At 41.7% G+C, this 21,113-nt stretch overlaps 3 protein-coding genes across 4 annotated transcripts in view; 2 read left to right on the top strand and 1 right to left on the bottom strand.

Moving 5' to 3' along the window:
- Positions 1–1,151: 1,151 nt before the first annotated feature.
- lyrm1 (LYR motif containing 1) lies at positions 1,152–3,016 on the bottom strand. The gene is made up of 5 exons (XM_084077659.1): positions 2,859–3,016; positions 2,220–2,377; positions 2,065–2,125; positions 1,779–1,810; positions 1,152–1,679 (listed from the first exon to the last, which is right to left on the bottom strand). Exons 1-5 carry the CDS (start codon positions 2,938–2,940, stop codon positions 1,566–1,568), a joined length of 447 nt encoding a protein of 148 aa, XP_083933785.1. The 5' UTR covers positions 2,941–3,016; the 3' UTR covers positions 1,152–1,565.
- A 477-nt stretch (positions 3,017–3,493) lies between these two features.
- Positions 3,494–10,480, top strand: dcun1d3 (defective in cullin neddylation 1 domain containing 3). Its single transcript, XM_084078038.1, has 4 exons — positions 3,494–3,870; positions 5,442–5,527; positions 6,621–7,179; positions 8,130–10,480. Exons 3-4 carry the CDS (start codon positions 6,734–6,736, stop codon positions 8,686–8,688), a joined length of 1,005 nt encoding a protein of 334 aa, XP_083934164.1. The 5' UTR covers positions 3,494–3,870; positions 5,442–5,527; positions 6,621–6,733; the 3' UTR covers positions 8,689–10,480.
- A 1,328-nt stretch (positions 10,481–11,808) lies between these two features.
- Positions 11,809–21,113, top strand: part of katnip (katanin interacting protein) — a 28,310-nt gene continuing 19,005 nt past the window's right edge. Inside the window, exons 1-11 of one of the 2 annotated variants that reach the window (XM_084078982.1) lie at positions 11,809–11,943; positions 12,529–12,670; positions 14,282–14,370; positions 14,800–14,978; positions 16,364–16,479; positions 16,590–16,697; positions 17,853–18,005; positions 18,373–18,625; positions 19,018–19,149; positions 19,916–20,073; positions 20,574–20,680. In XM_084078982.1, the coding sequence (XP_083935108.1) occupies positions 12,662–12,670; positions 14,282–14,370; positions 14,800–14,978; positions 16,364–16,479; positions 16,590–16,697; positions 17,853–18,005; positions 18,373–18,625; positions 19,018–19,149; positions 19,916–20,073; positions 20,574–20,680 (1,304 nt within the window). In that variant the 5' untranslated portion in view covers positions 11,809–11,943; positions 12,529–12,661. The remainder of the gene's footprint in view (positions 11,944–12,528; positions 12,671–14,281; positions 14,371–14,799; positions 14,979–16,363; positions 16,480–16,589; positions 16,698–17,852; positions 18,006–18,372; positions 18,626–19,017; positions 19,150–19,915; positions 20,074–20,573; positions 20,681–21,113) is intronic. The other variant, XM_084078983.1, reaches the window with a different exon arrangement.

Here is a 21,113-nt window from a genome sequence, read left to right as displayed (position 1 = left end):
CCACAGCATCATATTTATATGCACGTTCTAGCACAATAGTTATGTATATCAAGTCTGTTAATTTATATTCTCTTTTATTAGTAGCAAGTTTCATTTATTTCACAAAAACGTGTTTTGTGTGTGACTGTGTGTTCCTGCATGCAGGAATTATGTAGTCTACCATATTATAACCCCAATGCTAGTCTACTAAACTAGGCAACACAGGGAGTAACTCATATAATCTCAAGGATCATAAACACAAATAACGGAAAAAGGTTCATTCATTACCAGTGCCTAGGTTGTTTACAGGAACTAAACAGGGAAAACGAAAGGGAAGCGTCAATCTTAAGGGTGGCTAAGGCCAAAACAAGCCAAAATACTACACCAAATCTACTCCATTGTCTACACAGCACTTGAATATGGCACACAGCCTAAAGGGCTCACTATACAGGATCAACGGCAAAAGGGGTAAAGTGCACCTACTCCCAGGCTTTTATGCAGGCTAGCTGTTTGATAGTGAGGCCCAGGGGTCGTCCCCAATCTCCAAAGCCACCTTACCCACCAATCACCATTGAGCACTGACAGCAGAAAGTTTCAAACACAAACTGCGGCCCTATAGGCTATAGGGCCATAAAAACGTACCGTGTGAACCTCATCTGTATATAAAATCTGACACACACATACTCTCTAGGCTCCAAGTTGACTGGTTTAGATGAAGTAATCACAATCACATGAAAACTCAAAAGAGGATATGATATGACTCAGTTTAGCAATTCACATTTCCTCTAATGGCTGAGGTCATTGTTGACAGTAGGCCTACTTATGAGTAAGAATAAAAGTAATCTGATCTCCAACCAAACCCTGAGCTGCACCATTTACAATAAATGGAGGATTCATTTATGGATGTATATAGTCATCACTCAGTATGACATTTCAGTGTTTTTTTCCCTTATAGATCTACTTGATACATGTTTTTCCATTAAAACAGTTGTTACACATTTGTTTCTGTATAATCGACTATCACTTACTTAATTTTGAAATACACCCTTATTAATAACATGAGCACCATGATATTACAATATGTCCTGAATGTATTGGTAATTTAAAGTACTGTTCAGTAATGAAATGGTCCTTGGTGGCATACAAATTTAAAACATTGTGGGTTTACTTTGGATGCACTTTAATCAACAATATAACAATTTATTACAAGGAATAAATAACTTCAACAAAATATAAAACAACTTGATGGCAATGTGCGTTAAAAGACAGACAACACTGATAGCGTTCCTTTAAATAGCTAGCATAGCAGATCAAGTATGTGAACTTATCTGTATGTTTGCTATTTTCAGTGCAAATTGATTCAAATGTCCCTGAATAGAGAACATAAATTACTTTTTCCTTGCAACTTTAGCGCAGTGGTGAACCTTTGAGACCAGTTTGTGACTGACTACACAGTAAAATCCCATGTGATCATTTAACTCAGTTACAAGTGGATAGATTAACACAAGATTTTACTGTGTAGGCTACACTCCAATCACCTGTCCTTGGTAACATGAACTATTGGCATGGATAGAGTAGACCCAGCATCAGGTCTCATCATGTGATTGTAAGTAAACCGGCTTGGCCTGCTTCCGCAGCCGCTGTTGTGTTCGCAACTTCCTGCCTTTCTGCGTTGCCAGTCCCATTGGTGGTAGGTAGGTCTGCGATGACATTAACACAACACAACACAATTAAACTTCTCTATCACACTAGGCTGCAGAGAGAAACGTACCGTAATCTGTTATTTAATCATCACTTACAGCCCTTGGAAATGGGTTCCTGTAATGTAGACCTGTGGAAAAAAAGTAATATATTTGACGAGTTGTTAATTCAAGGTGGTGTAAAATCAGGAAATATAAAAATCAACATTTTTATATGAAATATTACACAAATATCAAAACATAACATTTACAAAAGTCTCTTGCATCAACCACTTCAGTGTATTTCTGCTTGTGCTCTGGTGTTTGCATTGTAAATACTGGATGAAGCCTTTAAAAATCCATGATAACAAATGTGCATGCTTCCGGTGAATCCTGCCATTCTTACCAATTTCTATTCTGGCTTCACATTCTTCAATGCACCTCCTTATTGATTCTGGATCCGTCAGCTTTAGAGAAATAACAGGGAAGATTTAGGCAGGCACGCAATCTGAGGGGACAAACAGCATATTTAAAATTTCTGGAGTAGACTAGTTCTCCTACCTGTTGATTCTGTCTGAACAGAGTGCTTCCCTCTTCCACTATGTACTTTCTCTCTCTGTCAGTTTCTTGGGGGACAGCGGCCTGCCAGGTCCGAGCCACCCGAAACACCCTCATATAAAGAGATAACACCTTCTTCCTAGTGGCAGCTGTCATTTGGACTGAAATGAACAATCAGCAAGCATTACATAAAAATAAATGTTATTTTCATGCAATAGTTTATTTATTTCAAACGATGTGTAGTTTCCTTCTCATGTATGAAATCTTTCAGGTCTCTGATCATTGAACACTAGATGTCACTAGAACCCACAACAACAAAAACAACAACAACCAGATACCGAAATCTATCTTGGTATGCAATTCTGTTTTTTACATCCATGTGTGTTGTAGGTCTACAAATGACAAATGTGTTTGAAAAATCACCAAAGCTTTACTTATCAATACAGATTCTCATATGAAACGTTTGAGTTTGATGAGAACTGGGCAATGTTGCATCAGAGACCCAAACTGTTAGTTAACCTCCACACACTAGACATCTGCTAATAAATAAAACATAAATACCTAGAACACTGACATAATTACATGTACGTTGTTATAAAAGTTGTATGTTAATACACTATAAGACTTGACTTGCAACATTACCTGTATAGAAGAAATGGTTAGATGACTTGGTTGGCTGGCTACATGGAGTTAAAGGCTGGCTAGCAATGCTTGATGATGACATTGGTCGCCAAGTGATGACGTCACTACCTTATACCCTAACCAAACGAGAACCAGAAAAGGTTGCAGAGGAGCGACCTAAAATCATCTACAAAGAAATACAGTGGTATCGTCAAATAAATTACAACAAAAGTCTCAGTCTATTCATTTTACATTTACAAAAACTATGATATACTATTATACTATTTGAAGCAATCTGCGGTATGATAAGCTATATCATTTCAAATAAAAAACGATTAATATAACGTACTGCATACATACGTATTTGACATAATAATAAATAGTACTCAAGTTTGATTTGGTGCCAGTGCAAAAGTGTGTGTGTGTGTGTGTGTGTGTGTGTGTGTGTGTGTGTGTGTGTGTGATTTGATATTGTAATATGTAATAATAATAATTCCTGTTTATGTTAAAATGCTGGTATCCATGCAGTGCAGATCAGCTGTGTGTGTGTGTGTGTGTGTGTGTGTGTGTGTGTGTGTGTGTGTACGCACGCGCCCAGATGAGTTGCTAGTCCTGCAGGGAGGAAGTGATGCAGGGAAAATTCCCTTAACGTTCACCCAATGACTAAAGGGGAAACACAAAAGAAGCTGGTCTGCCTTAATACGAAGAGAGGATCATTTAACTGGAGTTTCTGGATAACAACAAAATTCCATATGGATTAAAAAGCACACATCTGGCTGTTAGCTGGACATGTGTTTGTTTATTTTAAACGTTAGTGGAGGAAAAAGTCCTTGATGTGTGAAGTTTGTAGCTATAGCTGCTAGCTGGTCAGCTAGCAATCTGAGAGTTGAACGCGACGACTTCGTCCTCAGTTCTGCTCACTGATCTGTAATAATGCTAGCCTGGCTGGCTTTGCTGACAACAACTCACTTGGATTGACATTCTTCTTGCAAAGATGTACACCAGATTCACAATAATCGAATAGTTTATAAAGGTAAGTGTCGTTGCTTTTTTTTTTTTTTTTTTTACATTTTATTTATGATCCTCCCCCCTTGTTCATTTTTGGTCGGAACTGAAGACCTAGCCAACTTTTCAGAATGCTAGCAATGCTAGTCAAGACGATGCTCAAAGTTTAAGCAAAATTTAATGTACAACAGTTCGTCGGACGAGTGTGTCGCTGGCCCGTATTGATGTGTTTTCAACAGAAACACGTCGCGTCGACACTTTCGCATCACAGTCGGCATCACGTCGTTGTTGTCTGGTGCGATTAGGCATTGAATGTAAAGCCACATTAGCCCGTTATGTAGCCCGATTTGGAGTACCAAAAACGCTCGCCCTAAAACACAGTCGCACCCCCGGGGGCAAATCCGGCGATCTGGGAACGGTCGCCACCTGGTATTCGTAAACCTAACTAACATCAGTAAACTATGCCTAAAACCCTAACCTTATTTGCCCGGAACGCGCTGTGAGCTCGCAGATCTATTGCTATTGTCATGCGGCGCGACACTGTCGTACGAAGGGAGCATTTAAAAAGAGAAATCACCCCTATGGCGAAGACACCGGAGCCTCTATCAGTGTCTGTTGTGTGTGTGTGATGCAGATGGCATTGGCCCGGTGGTGGTGGAGCTAGATGCTATTATGCTAACGAGGTAGCTCATTTTGTAAAACATGGGACGAACCAGGCAACTCGCATCTCTTAAATGTGCGTGTGTTGTTCTCTTGACTTGACTTGTGTTTGTGCTGCTCGCCACTTATTGCCCCCTCCACAACTATCCTAAACTTGGCTAATGCTATCTTAGCTAACGTTAGCTACCTAACGCTTATAAGTGTGCATTCGTTCTGTGTACTACTTCATCACATCGTTTTTTTCCCCCAACGTACTCTTGTGGATTTGTTTGGGTAAACAACAAAATACTTGTGGTGATTGGTATTATGGTTAATGTAGCAGGCTATGATGGATAATGCAGAATTCTAAAGCCAGGCCTTGCAGCTTTGAATGGGGTTTGCCAGGAGATGATGATGTGCCCTGTAAGTTATCGTTAGGGTGATTTGCCCGTACATGCCCCTGTCTAATGTAATGAGGACTGGGAATTTGAGCCATACGGGAATGTAATATCTGAATTCTGAATACATTTGGGCTATCCCGGAAATAAAACAAAATATCCTAGGAATGCAACAATTTAAAAAAGTAAAACTATAATGGGGTTTAATAAACAAGCCGTATGAATTTAGTTAATGAGTTTATTGTGTCATCGAGAGGTTCGCTGTCAACATAATCTGGACAACCAGAGATGAGTTGCCTAGAGATGGCAAGCCCCCACCAGATAGTTTAGGAGGGTGCCCTGCAATCAAATACTGCTGTCAATCAAATACTACAGTTTGCCTACATTGTAGATGGTGTAATTATTTGAATAGTTTTGTGTTAAAAATGAACCGGGCCTGTTTCCCTTGATCTCAAATTACAAATTAGTGGCAAGTTGACAAAAAACTGACAGGCCCGCAGGGTTGGAAAGACACTGGATATCACATTTTGCTTATGATGACAAGATAATGTGCCTCTTTCAGCATTGCGGATGTCAAGGTCACTACAATGGAGCAGAATAAGATGACACCTTCATCTAGAGTGTCCAATGCCATCTGAGGAAGTGACTGTGAGTAACACTGCTGCTTTGCTATTTTTATTTTATTAATAATCAGCCTCTTTCAGGGGCTCATAGATTTAATACAGCAATTGTAAATAGTTATACCTATAGTAATAACAATATTAAAGTCACTCCGCAACCACTGATTTGAAAATGTCTGGCCATTTTTAGCGGCTCTCATTAAGTATCTTATGTTTCTGTCATTCTAGATTTTTGTGTGACCTTTTGTGTTTTATAATGTGCGAAGTGTCATTAAACATGTCAGGCTCATACCTCATAGACCTAGAGAGAAAGTAGCTATATGGCAAACGCTTTACCAAAGGCTCTGTGTAACACAAATTCCTTCTAGCTCATGGTGTTTCTGTGGTTCCCTGCATGATGTCTCCATACATTTATCAAGGTTTCTATGGTCACCCTCTTTGTCTAAGAACTTGTGTGTATCAGGGCTCCAGACTAACTTTCTTTTACCACCTTCCCAGAACTGTTCCAAAATATAGTCGATCCATGGAAAGTTGACACAGATGGCAAGGTTTCTCTCTCAGCCAGAGCTTATAGATCAGCATGTGTTACTAGTGTTGAATACAGTTTCCAGTTTGACAGTGTTCTCCATTTCTTTCTGATTTGTTTATTCTATTCAAATAGCGCAACATGTTTGCAACTAAGTACTACCTGAGGAGGATGATCAGTACTTCCTGCTATTACTTTTATTAAACATTATGTACGTGATATTTTTCGCGGGTCTTGCTAAATGTTTTGCAGATCAAGTCCCAAGTCCCAACAGCATATCGCTGCTTGTACTTTATAAGTTAGTTACAAATGAAACCTTGATTCTTGTGCAGTAGTCTCGTAACCCAAGTTTGCGCACCGTTTGACAGTGGCAGACTGTGACAGTGATAGGCGCAGTCGGCTCAAAAAAAAAAAATCTCCCTCCCTATCTGCATCCCAGGGGTGACCTTCATTCACTGCTCTAAAAATCACAATTTGTGTTCTTTGTACTACCAATTTTTAGTTACAGTTCTTGGTTTTGGCTAAAGAGAACAATTGAATCAAAATAGAAGCTACCCCTGAATGATTTATTTTAATACTTTTCCCCCCCTCTCAGCGCCAGAGGGCATGTTGAGACGTCTCACCAGGCCAGAGCAGAGGCGTCTAGGTGGTGCAGACGGGGCCTGAAGGAGGGGAGGACAGAGAGACGAGGGGACCAGTGACAGAGACATGGGCCAGTGCGTCACCAAGTGTAAGAATCCAACGTCCTCACTCGGCAGCAAGAGTGGAGACAAGGAGAGTGGCTCCAAATCCCACCACAAGAAAGGGGGTGGGGCAGGCAGTGGAGGGCACAAGGAAGAAACCAGTGCCCCATGCAGTAAAACCCCCAGCGAGCTGTCGAACGGTACCAAGGCCATGGAGGTTACTGTGGAGACCCCTGTCATCCCTGCAGCGATGAGAGATCTATGTAAGGAGGAGCGCTTGACTGACGGAGATGGGTTGTCACTGTTGCGCATCGAAGATCTGTTCTGCTGCTACAAGGACGAGCAGGAAGATGCCATCTTGGAAGAGGGCATGGAGAGGTTCTGCAACGACCTGTGCGTGGATCCCGCTGAGTTTCGGGTGCTGGTGCTCGCCTGGAAGTTTCAGGCGGCCACCATGTGCAAGTTTACAAGGTAAGACCAAGTTAATGCAGGGCGTAGAGGAAAGATTCTGGTATGTGTCTTGAATAGTTTTTCAGTCAAGCTCAAGATGGTTCTGCTGTTTGACAGCTGAATTTAGTGAGCCCTAAGTGGGCAGGGCTCTTGTGCCCTGCCCTTGATTTTAATAGGACGACTGGCTTAGTGACAGATGTTGAGTCTGGCCAAATGATTCGATGGCCAGCTTACCTATCCCTGTTAGGGTAGGTCTGTCCCCCTCTCTACCTTCCTCTTTTATTATCCCCACCCCCACCCATCTCAACTTTCAGCAGCTCAGCTTCACGCACAGAATTATATATTGACAGGTAGGGGGCACACAGGGAAATGAGGGAATGGATCGGGCTCTGTCACTAGTCACTACCCTCCCACTCTGCAATGAGTGTCTCAGATGAATAGCACTGCCTGCTGGTTTGGCCACTTGTCAGCCCCCTCTCTCCTCTCTCCCTGATTTTTAACTCAGCACTTTTCTATCCAGGGCCTTTGGACAACGGCCATTCTCTGTTTGGGAACATGTTTCATTGTCAACTGTTGCTTACTGAAGCTATTTACATTAGATCTGAATTTGAATAGACCACATTGTTGTAGGGATGGGATACCAACACAATTTGACCAGCAATATCGCCCAGGGTCAATGCCCAGTTTGCTCTAATGTAAATACAATTCATTCCTCATCTTTGACACGACTTGGGCAAATTATTCCCACTGCATCTGGTTATTACATTTATTTCATTAAGCTATAACATGAAAGGCTAAACTTGTTTCTCTGGCCAACCAACTGATGTGACTATAGTGTGATCTGCTGTTTTGAGTCCGAAATAGCTTCAGAGTTATAACTTGGATCCACTGTTGATCTTATGGCTTTGTGAGAAATATTTATGCATCATTATGTGAACTTATGTCCTGTTTTGTTTTCTATGTGCCTTCAGGAAGGAGTTTGTTGAGGGCTGCAGGGCCATCCAGGCTGACAGCCTCGAGGGCATCTGCTCCCGCTTCTCATACATGCTGCTGGATGCCCGGGGAGAGGAGAACTTCAAGGACCTGTATCGCTTCACCTTCCAGTTTGGCCTGGATGCCGACGAGGGCCAACGTTCGCTGCAGCGAGACATTGCCATCGCCCTTTGGCGCCTGGTCTTCACGCAGGACACGCCGTCCATTCTGGAACGGTGGCTGGATTTCCTGGGGGAGAACCCGTCGGGCGTGCGGGGCATCTCGCGGGACACATGGAACATGTTCCTCAACTTTACCCAGGCCATTGGGCCTGACCTGAGCAACTACAGTGAGGACGAGGCGTGGCCCAGCCTCTTTGACACCTTTGTGGAGTGGGAGATGGAGCGCAGGAAAAAGGAGGAGGAGGAAGCATTGGCGCTGAGGGCGAAGGAGGAAGAGGAAGGGCAGACATGTACAGAGACTGAGAGCTCTCCTGGAACAGACAGACTTGAAATAGAGGGCAGTAGCCGTGGCTCACAGACCTGGGGGGGACACTGACCAGGAGATGACAAGTTGTTGGGAGTGGGCGGGGGTGACGTATAAGTGAAGTGTACATCTGTGAATCATTGGATGACTATTAGTATTATTACCATTACCGCTATTCATTTCTCTCTCCTTTTCTGTTGGGGTGGGGATTCCCACTTTACAACCCATATATTTTCTGGTTATTGAAAGGGCTCAAAGAACTGTTTGTTTTAAGCACTTCTATTTAAGTTATTTTATCTTCTTTTTTCCCCCTCCCTCAATGTGTGTTTTAGTAATTGGACAAGTGGTCCATTTTGATCTTCACCCAGACACCATAACCCCTGCACAGCTCAGTAAAGGCTTGCTTTAAAAAAAACTGAAAACAGGCAATGGAAAGCCATACTTTTTTCCCATGAACCTCATTATGATGGCTCATTTTGACCTGGTAACACTGGTGATATGACCTTTTTTGGCCAAGGAAATAGGCTTGCTGTTCTCATTGCATAAATAAGGGAATAGGACAACCTGTCCTCTAATAACCTCTCTCAAAATATTATCTGAGGGTCATGGTCAGTGAAATCAACTTGACATGAGTTAATAATTGGCTTTGGATGCTTGAAAAATGTAATATATTATCCCACGTTGCTGTGAGGATGAGCTAATTCCAGTTCTGTGATCAACAGGTGTTAAGTGGCAGACAATATATTCAAGCTTCTAACAAGTGCATAGCTTCCTCAAATGTGATACTAAAATTCCTATGCTATGAGATTTTGAGTTGATTTCTTTGAAAATGCCCCCGTCGTCTCTTCTCTGTATTGAGTGTTCTATTGAGTGCTAAATATTCAGTGCTGAAGAGTGCAGTTAGTGTCTTAGCTTGTTTCAACAGCCATGGCTATGTACCATTTTGACCTCCAGCGCCTACCCGTTCAGTGTTTAGCAATCTTCAAGAAGTGGGTAGGTGTGTAAACAATATCTTCTGTTTGTTGGAAATCTGCAAACACCGAATGGGCTGATAATTTCTGGACTTAAGATGTCTGCACCTGAACTACGTTCAGGACAGTTACATTGGGCGTTACACAGAGCTTTATATTGTTTACCTTCAAGAGTATGAAACAGTCTTCACATCCTTTGAAGCGATATACAGTAGTTTTTGTGGGCTGGGCATTTCAAAAATACATTGACTGCTGGTGATGGTTGAAATGAAATGCACAAACGCCAATGGGCTGCTAGGTCACCATGCTTGTAACACTATTCAGAGAGATTGATGTTGGCTGCATTATTCACGATTTAAACCGTTTGAAACAGTTGGATGATCTGAAACATAGCCTAGTGTGTTTTTGGGACATGTGAATGATTGTTAATCAGGTGTGCTGGCTCATCTTTAGTCTGTAACTGGGTCCAGTGTGCTAAGGGGGTGCCCATATCCAGGTCTTGTGAGGTTTACATTCAACATTGCTTTCATTTCAGACACCCTTTGTCCTTTTTATATAAAATGCATTGATTTATAATGAATAAAACAGTGTTGAACTTTTGACTGTGACATGAAATGCTTTGGTGAGGTATTTGTTAAGACCTCTAAGGGTCTGATTAAGAACCTTAGGGAAATATCAGAGTAAACACAATGGCCCTGATTCATAAAGGGATTTGCGACCATATTTTGTACGTACCGGCATTTAGGACAAGTCGTACATATCCACCTGATGCATAAAGATTTTTTGGTCTGTGTTTTGTGCGTCAGGTGCGCACGTTCTCAGGTCAGCCCCGAGGCTGGCGTACCAGGGCTGAAATGTGCGTATGTCTTTAGAATGCTTTATTCTTCATGTCAAAATCAATTACAACAGAGGCAAACCTCAAATAAAATATATATGTGGCCAACATTTGTCAACACATATGTATAAAAAATAAAAAATAAATGTCAAACGATGTATTGCTTGTAGCCTATGCATAATATAGACATGATGTAGATTCCACCGCTTTTTATTTTTCTAGGCTATCGGTTCCATTTAGAGATGAGCCAAAGTGTCACGTAATAATGAAAATAGGCTATCATTCCTTAATGAAACTGCGGAGGGACTGACGCACCAGTGTCCGTGCCGCGGTATTAATTTGTAGGCTAATAGTCTACTGTAGGCTACTCTACTGTATATTGATCACATGAACGCCACACACAACAGCCTAATAAATGTTACCATCTGATGAGGAAACTATAGTGATGAAAGCTGTGTCCAGAAGATCTATTCCCCATTCAGACGTAGGACAGTGATATATTAATCAAAAAATAACTAATTTAATCAATAAGTAATCAATAAGCTCTGGTCCATAATCGGATAGCAGCGTTCCACTTGTATCCCTGGATTTATTTTCAACATCATCTTTTTGATAACGTGAGCATGTTATATCCTTTCCAGGTTATTAGTCTATTATTTGCTGGCGGGGTTAAACCTTGTAAACATTACACATTACGTTCAGCTGATCCATCGTGCAATAGTGGCACTCACGACAGATCAGAATGATGTTCAAGTTCTCTGTCAGTGTCAAGGCAATGCGGCCGACAGCTGTAAGTTTGGACGAGAAGTTAAACTCCGGTGTTGCCAGATTTTGTGAGAGAAATAAGCAACCAGGTCTACGAAAATAAGCCCAAAAGAAGCAACTGGCACTTAGGCCATTTATTATAAGCACTTTAATTAAACCGTTGTGAGCTTGTAGATCTGCTATATTTAAACAAAAATCTTGTAATACAATGTGGAATATTTGGAAGATTTTTTAAACATTCTAACAACACAAATCTGCCTCCAGCTGGCACAAAACATTTTCAGATGGGGCTTATAGGGATAAATTAGACTACATATTAACTTGGGGGTCCATGACATAAAGATATTTGAGAACCACCGGTTAAAACAATTGAACAATTGTGAAGCAAGCCCAAATAACCAACTACACTTTAGAAACAAGCCCAAAAAACTGCACCCCACTTCTACCAATATTTACAAGCAACAAAATAAGCGCAAATTCGCTTATAATAAGCGGACATGGCAACACTGTGCCGTAAAGTGACGTTAAAGTTGGATGCTGTTGGATGCAGACTTCGAGATTAATCAGATCCTACACCTGGTCATACGCACGTCTCTGTCATATACGACACCCCTTTTGAATCGCACGTCCGTTAGTGAGTACCAGAAATACGACCTCCTTTAAGAACTTCATTTACACCATATTTACGACCCTCTTTATGAATCGGGGCAATTGTTGCTAAGGCAACAACAGTGTAAAGTGATTGCTCGCCGTACTGTAAGTATTATTAGTATGTTTTTTTTACTAAACACAGCTGTGTTGTTGGGAAGGGAATGAAAGTGACAGAAAAACGACCAGCCAGTCAGCCTTCTTTAGCTGATGATAAGCTAAAGGCTAGTTACGAACGCTTTTTAGTGCTGAACTATCATACGTTAGCAAGCTAGCCTGTTGGCTACATTATGTCCATTTCACACACAGTCTTTAACGATACGGGAATCTGCTAGGAGGAAATAGCCCGAATATGTCAATTAAAGCTAAATATAAACACGTTACAACGTGGACGTGGGTAAGTCCGTGTATGAAAGCTCTAAGAGACAGTGCATTTTGTCGTTAACGTTGTCTGGCGTATTAATAACGGCATTGAAGCAAAGCTGCATGAATATAGTCCCACGTTATATAGGTAAGTTGAATTCAGTCATTGTGGCGGAGAATCGTTCCCCTGACAGACGGTTCATGTTTAGGCCGCAAAACAGTGCATTTTCCCCCCCTTCATTTTCTTCCTGCAAGCAGGACAATAGAAATGTCCCCTCGGGTGGGGCGAAATGAGACATTTGTGGAATTAAGCATCGTTTGTTATTGCAGGTTAACCTTGAGGTATATGATGTATGCATTTCTGCAACGATGAACCAAAACACCATTCAGAGAATGGTGTTGAACCCATTCCTTTGTGTCATAGTTATATGAGCATCGTCTCCTGCAGCCCCTGCCCTGCACGATGGACGAGGTATTGTTGTTTTTACTGTATGTGCAAATAAGCCAGTGACAACTTTAAGCTGTTTTATTTACTTTGTACTGAATGTATGCTGTCAATTCACACTGTAAATGAGATCTCTTTTCTGGGTCAGATAGGTAATGCATGCCAGTGATTTTAGAGCATTCATGACTCATAGTGTATAATAAGTGCTGTGATAAGTGTTAATAAGCATTCTCTAATCTTTCTCTTCACTTAACTTGCTTCTCTCCTGTCCCTGATGGCTAGCCTAGTGGGCCCATAGAGACATAAGTAAGAGGCTTTGTGATTTCTTTCTCTTTCTGCATGTTACCTGTTTTCACATGAAGTGGTAAGGCGTCATGTACTGTAACTTCTGTAAGTTGCTTCATTCATCTCACGATCTGATTTGTTTTGTCTCAACAATAAGCACACAATGCAAACTAGGGGAGAAGCAATGAGCATAAACTGTCACTTTGTGTTCATAATGGTGTAGTCAATATTCAATATTGATAATACCATTATAAGCAATAGGTGACAAACATGCATCACTGATGAATGGAAGGAGTGAGGTGCGAAACCTGTAATAACAAAATAGACAAAAAAATATGTATGACTTTTCAGTCAGACTGATCTTAATCAGATGAAAATGTACAGCATGAATTAAGTATTAAAAAGAGGCTGACCATAAAGCACAGGTGATGGCAATCAACAACATGATTACAGGACCACAGCTTTGGGGGAGCGGCAAGAACAACCCAGGAGGTGACATGACATATGAATGCATTAATTAGTATCCAAGCCAGTGGTTCTCAAATGACTATACAAAAAGTTATGAATTATTGGTACTTTGTGCATACTCATTCCCAATACAGAGGCCAATTGTTTACTCCCCAAAATATTTTAACCACTTTAGCCTAATCAGTATAGGCAGAAATTGTATTTATACCGTATATATATTTGGTGTATTTAAAATGTATCTTTCATAGCAAAAATTGCAAATCTTCCTGCTCACAATGTGTTCCATTGCAATGCGTAGTGTGAGCTACGGTATGAGATGTACGTATACAGGTGTGCATTGAGACCTGCCCATTGGTGTGCCTTGAGCCCAAAAGTTTGAAAACCAATGATCTATGCCCGCATATTTCTATCTAAGTTCAATAAGAAAAACATCAGAGAACATTAAAATGATTAATTTGAACTTATCGCGCCTGCCTCCTTCCTGGTGTACTGCTGCTGCATTTAAGGTTGCACTTCTCCCAATTGTTGTAGCTTGTGCAAGGATTTCTCTTATATTAACGCATCACTGATGTCTTCCATTGTTTTGTCAATACAAAGTTAATTTATATTTATCATAACTTCATTAGTTGTACAAGAACACATTCATGTAATTTGGGACCATAGCCCTGTGGCCCAATTGTTATATGCGTTTCAATGCTTCTATTAATCATAGTGAATTTAAATACCTGTACCAATAAAATGTATTATGTCAGAGTGAGTATGAACCTGGCCATTGTTATAGGTTTCAAGACACAATGAAAAATGTGTGTGTGTGTGTGTGTGTGTGTGTGCGTGTGCGCGTGCGCGTGCGCGTGTGCGTGTGTGTGTGTGTGTGTGTGTGTGAAGGAGAGCCAGAGGTGCCAAGGAGGGAAGCTTGCCTCTGCTGTTGAAGAGGGTCTGGATGAATATTTAATTAATCTCCAGCACAAAAACAGGTGATGTGTGAGTAGCAGGTTATTGGGCAGGGGCATATTGGCTTTCACAGAGGAGACACCTGACACTGACTGAATTGTCAGTGCTCACTAATAGGAGGCTTTGATTGCCTCCATGTGCGTTGAGAGACAATGACTGAGTATGACAAGTGCTCTGTAGTTGCAGACTTTTGATGATTAAATAGGGATTATCTCTTTCTCTCTCACTCTCACTGACACATTCATTCTTATGCATATCCTGAAACACTACCTTGAATGCAATTTGGCAGAGCTATGAAGCTATTGTTCTTTGACCATAAAGTCAGTTTATTGTGCTGTATTTCATGTACCTAATTGTCTTTCTGTATATTTTAGCTGTTATATGCTGTACCTTTATGCTTTACACAGCGAAATCTTGAGCTTCATTCAGACTGTACCCTTTTGCCCCCCCAGGATCCTAAAGCGCCTTCAAAACAAAGACCCCAGGGACATTGAGTTGGAGCGCCTTGAACAAGGCTTCTCCATTTACCTTAACGGAGCTAACGCTGAAGCCTGTAGCAAGCAGCCCAAGAGAAGCTGCCACAAGTCTCTTGCCTCTCAGCCACCTGCTCGGAAAACAACACACACAGCTGGTACGTCGCTGCAAGGACTAAAATAAATCTGCAGCAGACACTCAATAATGAAAGCTCTTACATAAGCTGCCATGCAAAGCAAACAGCCATAGCTACTTTGTTTGTATTCTAACCACTTAAACTCCATACGTTGTTGAGCGGAGTCGCTCAAGGCTTTTCGCTCTGCATTAATTATCTTCGCTTCGAACATCTTTCCCCAGAATACGGATGTTGTGGTTTAAGTGGTTAAAAAGCCAAAGATGATGATTGTTTTTTATATTTCTTATTAACAAAATATACTATAGAACACGAATTAAAGGTGCAGTAAGATATATTATTTAGTTAAATGAAGTGTTAAATAGCTATACTATATTCTGATAGAAATCATGTTTGTTCAGTAATAGGGGTCTCCTTGTCTCTCCAGCTCTTTAGTAAAGAGAAAATCCATTTTCAGGTTGGGATACCAATTTTATCCAATCAGAAGAGATAACTCATAAAGGATACAGGATAAATGAGTGAAATTGGAAGGGAGCAGACAAAATTGGAACTGGAACACTATAAAAGTGATTTAAAAAAAGAAAGAAAAAGGGTACTCTCTTCTGATTGGATTAAATTGGCAACCCACCTGAAAATAATTTATCCAATCAGAAGAGATAACTCATAAAGGATACAGGATAAATGAGTGAAATTGGAAGGGAGCAGACAAAATTGGAACTGGAACACTATAAAAGTGATTTTAAAAAAGAAAGAAAAAGGGTACTCTCTTCTGATTGGATTAAATTGGCAACCCACCTGAAAATAATTTATATGTTCTGTTTAAAGAGCTGGAGAGAGGGGGGGGGGCCATGTTAGTGAACAAACACTATAGCAATAATTACTATCAAAATATTATGCTTTAACCTTTTAACAAAAGAAAAACTTTTTGTTTAAACCAAAAATATCACTTACACTACCTTTAACAATACTATACTAATTATACTTCTGTAACAACAATACATTTGATGATAAACATGGACATGATTATTCCTCAGTTTACGTACTCGCACAGTATCCACACTTTTTCTATCCACTGTGCATTTGGAAGCATTGCCCTTGTTTAGGATTTTATAGGGTCTGTGCCCAAGTGCCACCTAATACGCTACACTCTGGTGGTTGGTGTAGACCATGTGGCAACTACCACCACCCCTCAGCTAATACATTGCATGGTATAATCCCGTGCCCAGCGTCTGAATAAATCATAGTGACATTTGTAACTGGCAGCCATTTCTTTTTTTTCTTTTTTTTCATCTCTATGTGCTCTGGACCATCTGTGTATGCAACTATGTATTTGCTCTCCTCCTCCTCTGAGGTGAACACTCTGCGTTGCCCCGCTTATGTGCCATTTTCTTACTGTGACTCATCGGCAGATGCCCCAAGACGATGCGCCCAGCAGCTAGCTGAGGATAACCGTGATCCGGAGCACGCTGGAAGACAGAGGAGCCACACCGCCCCGGTGAAAGTCCAGAGGAGAGAATGGGTGCAGGTAAAGAACCTCTCACTTTTTATAGCACATGATCTTGTACAGTATGTATTAAAAATATATGAATGTAAAACAAACCTGTCTATATAACATTGCCTTCGTTTTGCCTACAGCATTCTGTCAGGATTCGAACAGAGAACGGCGCCACTTTGCGAATATCCCCGGAAAAGTCGGTGCAGTACTCTGATGATTTCGAGCCTCACAACAGCATAGACATGGAGGTAAGGCCTCATTATCCTTAACTAGTCCGCGTAGCCGCGAGTAGGGATAGGACAATATGAAAATTACATGTCAAGATTATTGTGGTAAAAAATATTGCAATAAACGATATTATCGCGATAATCAAAATGTGCTTAAAACTTAAAATTACACTTTGTTAACCACTTGAACCCCCAGCATTCCTATTCTGGGGGGAACGTTCCCTCAAAAATAGCAGATCTACAAACTCACAACATGTTGCGTTGCGAGCTTGTAGATCAGCTATTTTTGGCGAATCGATTTGTGCAGAGTGAAAGAAGAGCGTACCAAATGCACTCTTTGCAGGTCCGTTTTATCAAGTACAGAGGGTTTAAATGGTACTGAATTTGCAGCTCAACAAAGCTAATTCATCCTAGTGTATGACGGAAGAACAATTCACGATGAATTAAAATCTCTGCGATACAATTATTGTGAGCGTTTTTTTATCACGATAAACGATAATAACGACTGCGGTCCCATCCCTAGCAGCGAGTATTCGCAGTACACGCATAGTTCTGTATACACCAGAATTTATTGTCTGCAGATGTGAACGTGTTCCCCACATGCATCTCACAGACACTTCCACTTATGCCTGCACACACTTTCATGTGTGCTTCTTTTCTTCTGACGGTAAACAGCGATGTCCTTCCAAGAATTTAAGCACATTGGGTTCTCTTTATAGGCTTTTAACAAGAAGTTATAAAGATGTGGGTAGTGACCGCTCTCCTCACACAACCTCAGAGCGTCCACGCAAGCACAGTCACCATAATTGTACGCGCACGAAGTACGTGTGGTCGTAAAATCTGAGAGGCATCGGATGTCTGCGCGGACATGAGCTGGTGACAAAATTGACATCTTATGACGTTAGCGAACCCTCGCAGCTACGTGGACATGGTAGAGTGGAGAGTGGAGACAAAGCATGGTAGAGTGGAGAGTGGAGACAAAGCAAAACCCAGCAGGCATGTGTGTGCGTGCACTCCGACCCACTTGCGTACTGTATGTGTGTGTCTGTGGTCGTTTGGGGGAGGGGCTATGTGTCAGACACAGCTGCCTGTATGACTTGACATCTTTCTCTCTCTTCTCTCTCTCTCCTTCCACTTCACTGCCTCCTGTCATCCCTCCATCATCGTCACCTCCAGAGGTCCAGCCCGCGCTCCCCGCACAATTGCCCCCGCTCCCCGAGGGACACCTGCAAGGCGTCACACTCCTTCAGCCCCAGGACGGAGAGACGTGGGGCCCAGGGTGACTCCCAGCTCACAGAGAAGGTGCTGCTCAACCTTGAAGAGGTGAAGGTGAGGTGGAACATTGATTTTTTTTTAAATGTATTTATTCACTCCTAGAAATGGAAATGTTGTAATCTAGATGAAATTTGCTATTTACATTTCATTGCATTAGGTTTGCATGTGATTCAGGGAAAGTGCTTAAGTCTTGTCGTGTGCTGCTAGCTGTTAATTTATGACACCTTTTTTTTCCTTCAAAGCAAAAGCCGTAAATTAGAACATACACGTAATTAAACTGTCAACTTGTGTGTGTATGTGTGTGTGTATCTCTCCACCTGTGTGTGTGTGCGTGTGCGTGTCTCTTGCTTGTGCGTGTCCCCTCACATCCACCAATGGGTGTGTGCGGATGTGCGTCTCAACCCTGACCTTTACAATCTAGGTGTTGCGTCGGAGCCTGGAGGTTAGCATGCGCCGCAGCAGCCACGACTCGGCGGGGGAGGAGTCTGACGAGGAGTGGGTGGAGGAGCACATCGAGAGGGACGAGAGCACAGAGAGCCTGGAGGAGCTTGGGCTGCCTCCGTCTTCCTCCAAGACATCCTCTTCCCATAACCGGCACCATCGGCCAGGCAGCACCGCCGGCCATTTCGACCCCGCAGACCTCATCGTGTTAGACTTTGGACCCTCGCCAAAAGGTCGGTTCTCCTCCACCCCCATATAGAAATTCCTCATTGATTTTGTTTTGCTTCGTTTTGTTTGAGGTGAGATTTAATCATCCAGAGTGGCTTGGTCTCATCCATTTATCTGCTTCATCACTGTTGACCTATAGACATCGAAAGGAAGCGAGCACATTTAGCTGTCTCAGCAAGATATGTGTAATGGGTTAGTCAGCACATGCTGGAGGCACACTGTAAAGAGTGTTAATTTTACTCTGAGAGATTGACAATAGAGCTAACTAAGAGTTAAATTAACACTGGATTTACTGTGCAGAAAAGGTGCATCTCAGTAATTATTGTTTATTTTATATATATATTTTATTTAAATATTTTTGTTTACATTTCCCATCAAAAGTGTTCTATTTCTTCAGGTGGAAAAATAGAGCGCTCACTATCTGCCAAGAGGAAAGACAACATTGAGGCCTACATACCCACCAAGCCTATGTTAGTGAGAAGCAAGACATTAGACAGGCCACCTTCAAAGGAGGGCAGAGATGCTCAGAGTAAGTCATCCCTTGTTAACGTGACAAGAGACGGTATCTTTTATTGTATTTTTAGGGGTTTGAGCTAGGGCTGAACAATGAAATGAAAAATAATTCCATATGAACTACTAGCTGCAATTAATTGAATAAAAGAGAGCAGGGACCAAAATCTACTTCTAATAGGTATTCTAGTGTTTTAGGTCATATTTGGATCATGAATAAAGCACAATATTTTATCCATACATGTACAGTATACTAAAAGGATCATATGTTTTTGCATGTTTAGCTCGGCAGCAAATTTGAACGGGAAGCACAGATGACACCTTTGTGTGTTTCTCGGTCTGCTGCCGAGCCAATCAAATGAAGCTATGGCAAATGAACCGGAACAGGAATCGGGTATGCCACCTTCTGGAAACCCGGGACTACAGTTACGCACAGAGTAATAATTAATGAGTTAATGTGGTGAGAGCATTGTACAGGAAAATGGAATTTGGAAGAGGGGGAAAAAATAGAGCTGCATCAAAATTGACAGTGCTGTGATTTCACAGACAAACATCTAGTAACTCCATATTACTGATGGTAAACCCACATGAAACTAGATTGAGTGTATGACCTAGCTTGTCTGTGGGGCCATTGTTAAGGAGAGCTTGATTTAAAGACTCGCAATGGGGTTGCGAGCGGCTCCGACAGGTGTGCTGACACATAACATAGAAACTGGAATATTGAGGTTCCGACTCTCAGTGTGAAGATGACTACTGGCTTCAAACTCCTTCAACTCTTCCTCAAGGGCCATGGAGTCGTGGAGATTGGCCCCTCTCAGCAGCCAGGAAGGCCTCCAGTGAGGAGCGTGACCCAGAGGAGACGGCATGCAAAGTCCTCCAGGCCATCCAGAGAGAGAACAGCCCCCTGAGGAGCCACGAGCCACGCGTTTTTGGCCGCAACACAGTAAGGCTTCCCCACACTCCAGTGCATTTCACGACCACTGGCCTTCACCAAACTTAACCACTTAAACCCTGTATGGTTGACCGGAATCCCTCAGGGCTCTATACTAGTGTATTTTCTGTTTTCTGTTATTGTGAGGAAAGCTTTCGCTGAAAATAGCAGTAAAAACAATGCCTTTTCTCTTGCTGTTAGTAGTTCTTAATTGTTTTCATGGCCTGCCCTTCTTTCTGCATGCTTTCTTTTGTCATGGTGTATGGTGATCAAGAAATTAAGGTCATCAGAATACCTGCTGTAGTCTGTGACTAGAATAGATTTGAGGCAGTGCTAATATTCTGCATATGGCTCAAATGTGAAAACTGAGAACTTCAACCCTATTTTTTTTTTGTGCTAAAATAGACAATCTACAAGTTTGTAGATTTATAAAGATCTATTAATGACATGCCCATGATAGGGACGCCAGGTTGAACATGGTTAAACGGTCACTTCCTTCCCTTCTCCTCCAGGGGAGAGGACACCAGATGATTAATGGCTCACTGCGAGACGACAGTTGTGACAAAGATGAGAATGGAGTCACCATGGCCATGCAGAGAATCACACTCATGGGCCCCAGGTACACTAATGGAACATTACACATAACAGTTCAGTTCAAAGCTTTATTGTCCCGTTCCATAAGGAAATATGTAACAAATTACCACAGTTGATGAGATGTGAGTGGGAGTCAATAGCTTGATAAAAGCGCCATAAAAGGTTAATCATCGACGCAAAGTACAAGATGCAGGCACAACACGTCATGTCATGTCATGTGCAAAATAAGCAACTAACACGTCATGCATAGCTCATTCCTACTGTAGCTGTCTGTACAAAAGACGGAGCAAGTGTAATTATCAGTCTCAGAAAGGGAGGACCAGAAATTGATGCTCTCTACCTCCCACTGACCTTGAAGGGACAACCAGTATAATAATTCTAGGTAGCAACAGCTCTCGAGGTTCAAGGTTCTTTATTGTGACGTGCACATATAATACTGCAAGTTAGCAACACTGCAA

The sequence above is a fragment of the Gymnoscopelus microlampas genome, assembly GCF_963454915.1.
Source record: "Gymnoscopelus microlampas genome assembly, chromosome: 14".
Taxonomy (NCBI): Eukaryota; Metazoa; Chordata; class Actinopteri; order Myctophiformes; family Myctophidae; genus Gymnoscopelus; species Gymnoscopelus microlampas.
Note: the sequence above shows the minus strand (reverse complement) of the source record. Positions and strands in the feature narration are given on the sequence as shown.

What these genes read in the sequence shown, in the direction of transcription:
- dcun1d3 (XM_084078038.1), top strand. Translation starts at nt 6,734, where the DNA reads ATGGGCCAGTGCGTCACCAAGTGTAAGAATCCAACGTCCTCACTCGGC. An exon ending in ACCATGTGCAAGTTTACAAG is followed by an intron (nt 7,180 to 8,129) that starts GTAAGACCAAGT and finishes ATGTGCCTTCAG; the next exon opens with GAAGGAGTTTGTTGAGGGCT.
- lyrm1 (XM_084077659.1), bottom strand. Translation starts at nt 2,940, where the DNA reads ATGTCATCATCAAGCATTGCTAGCCAGCCTTTAACTCCATGTAGCCAG. An exon ending in TGAAGCCAGAATAGAAATTG is followed by an intron (nt 1,811 to 2,064) that starts GTAAGAATGGCA and finishes TTTTTTCCACAG; the next exon opens with GTCTACATTACAGGAACCCA. An exon ending in GGAACCCATTTCCAAGGGCT is followed by an intron (nt 1,680 to 1,778) that starts GTAAGTGATGAT and finishes ATGTCATCGCAG; the next exon opens with ACCTACCTACCACCAATGGG.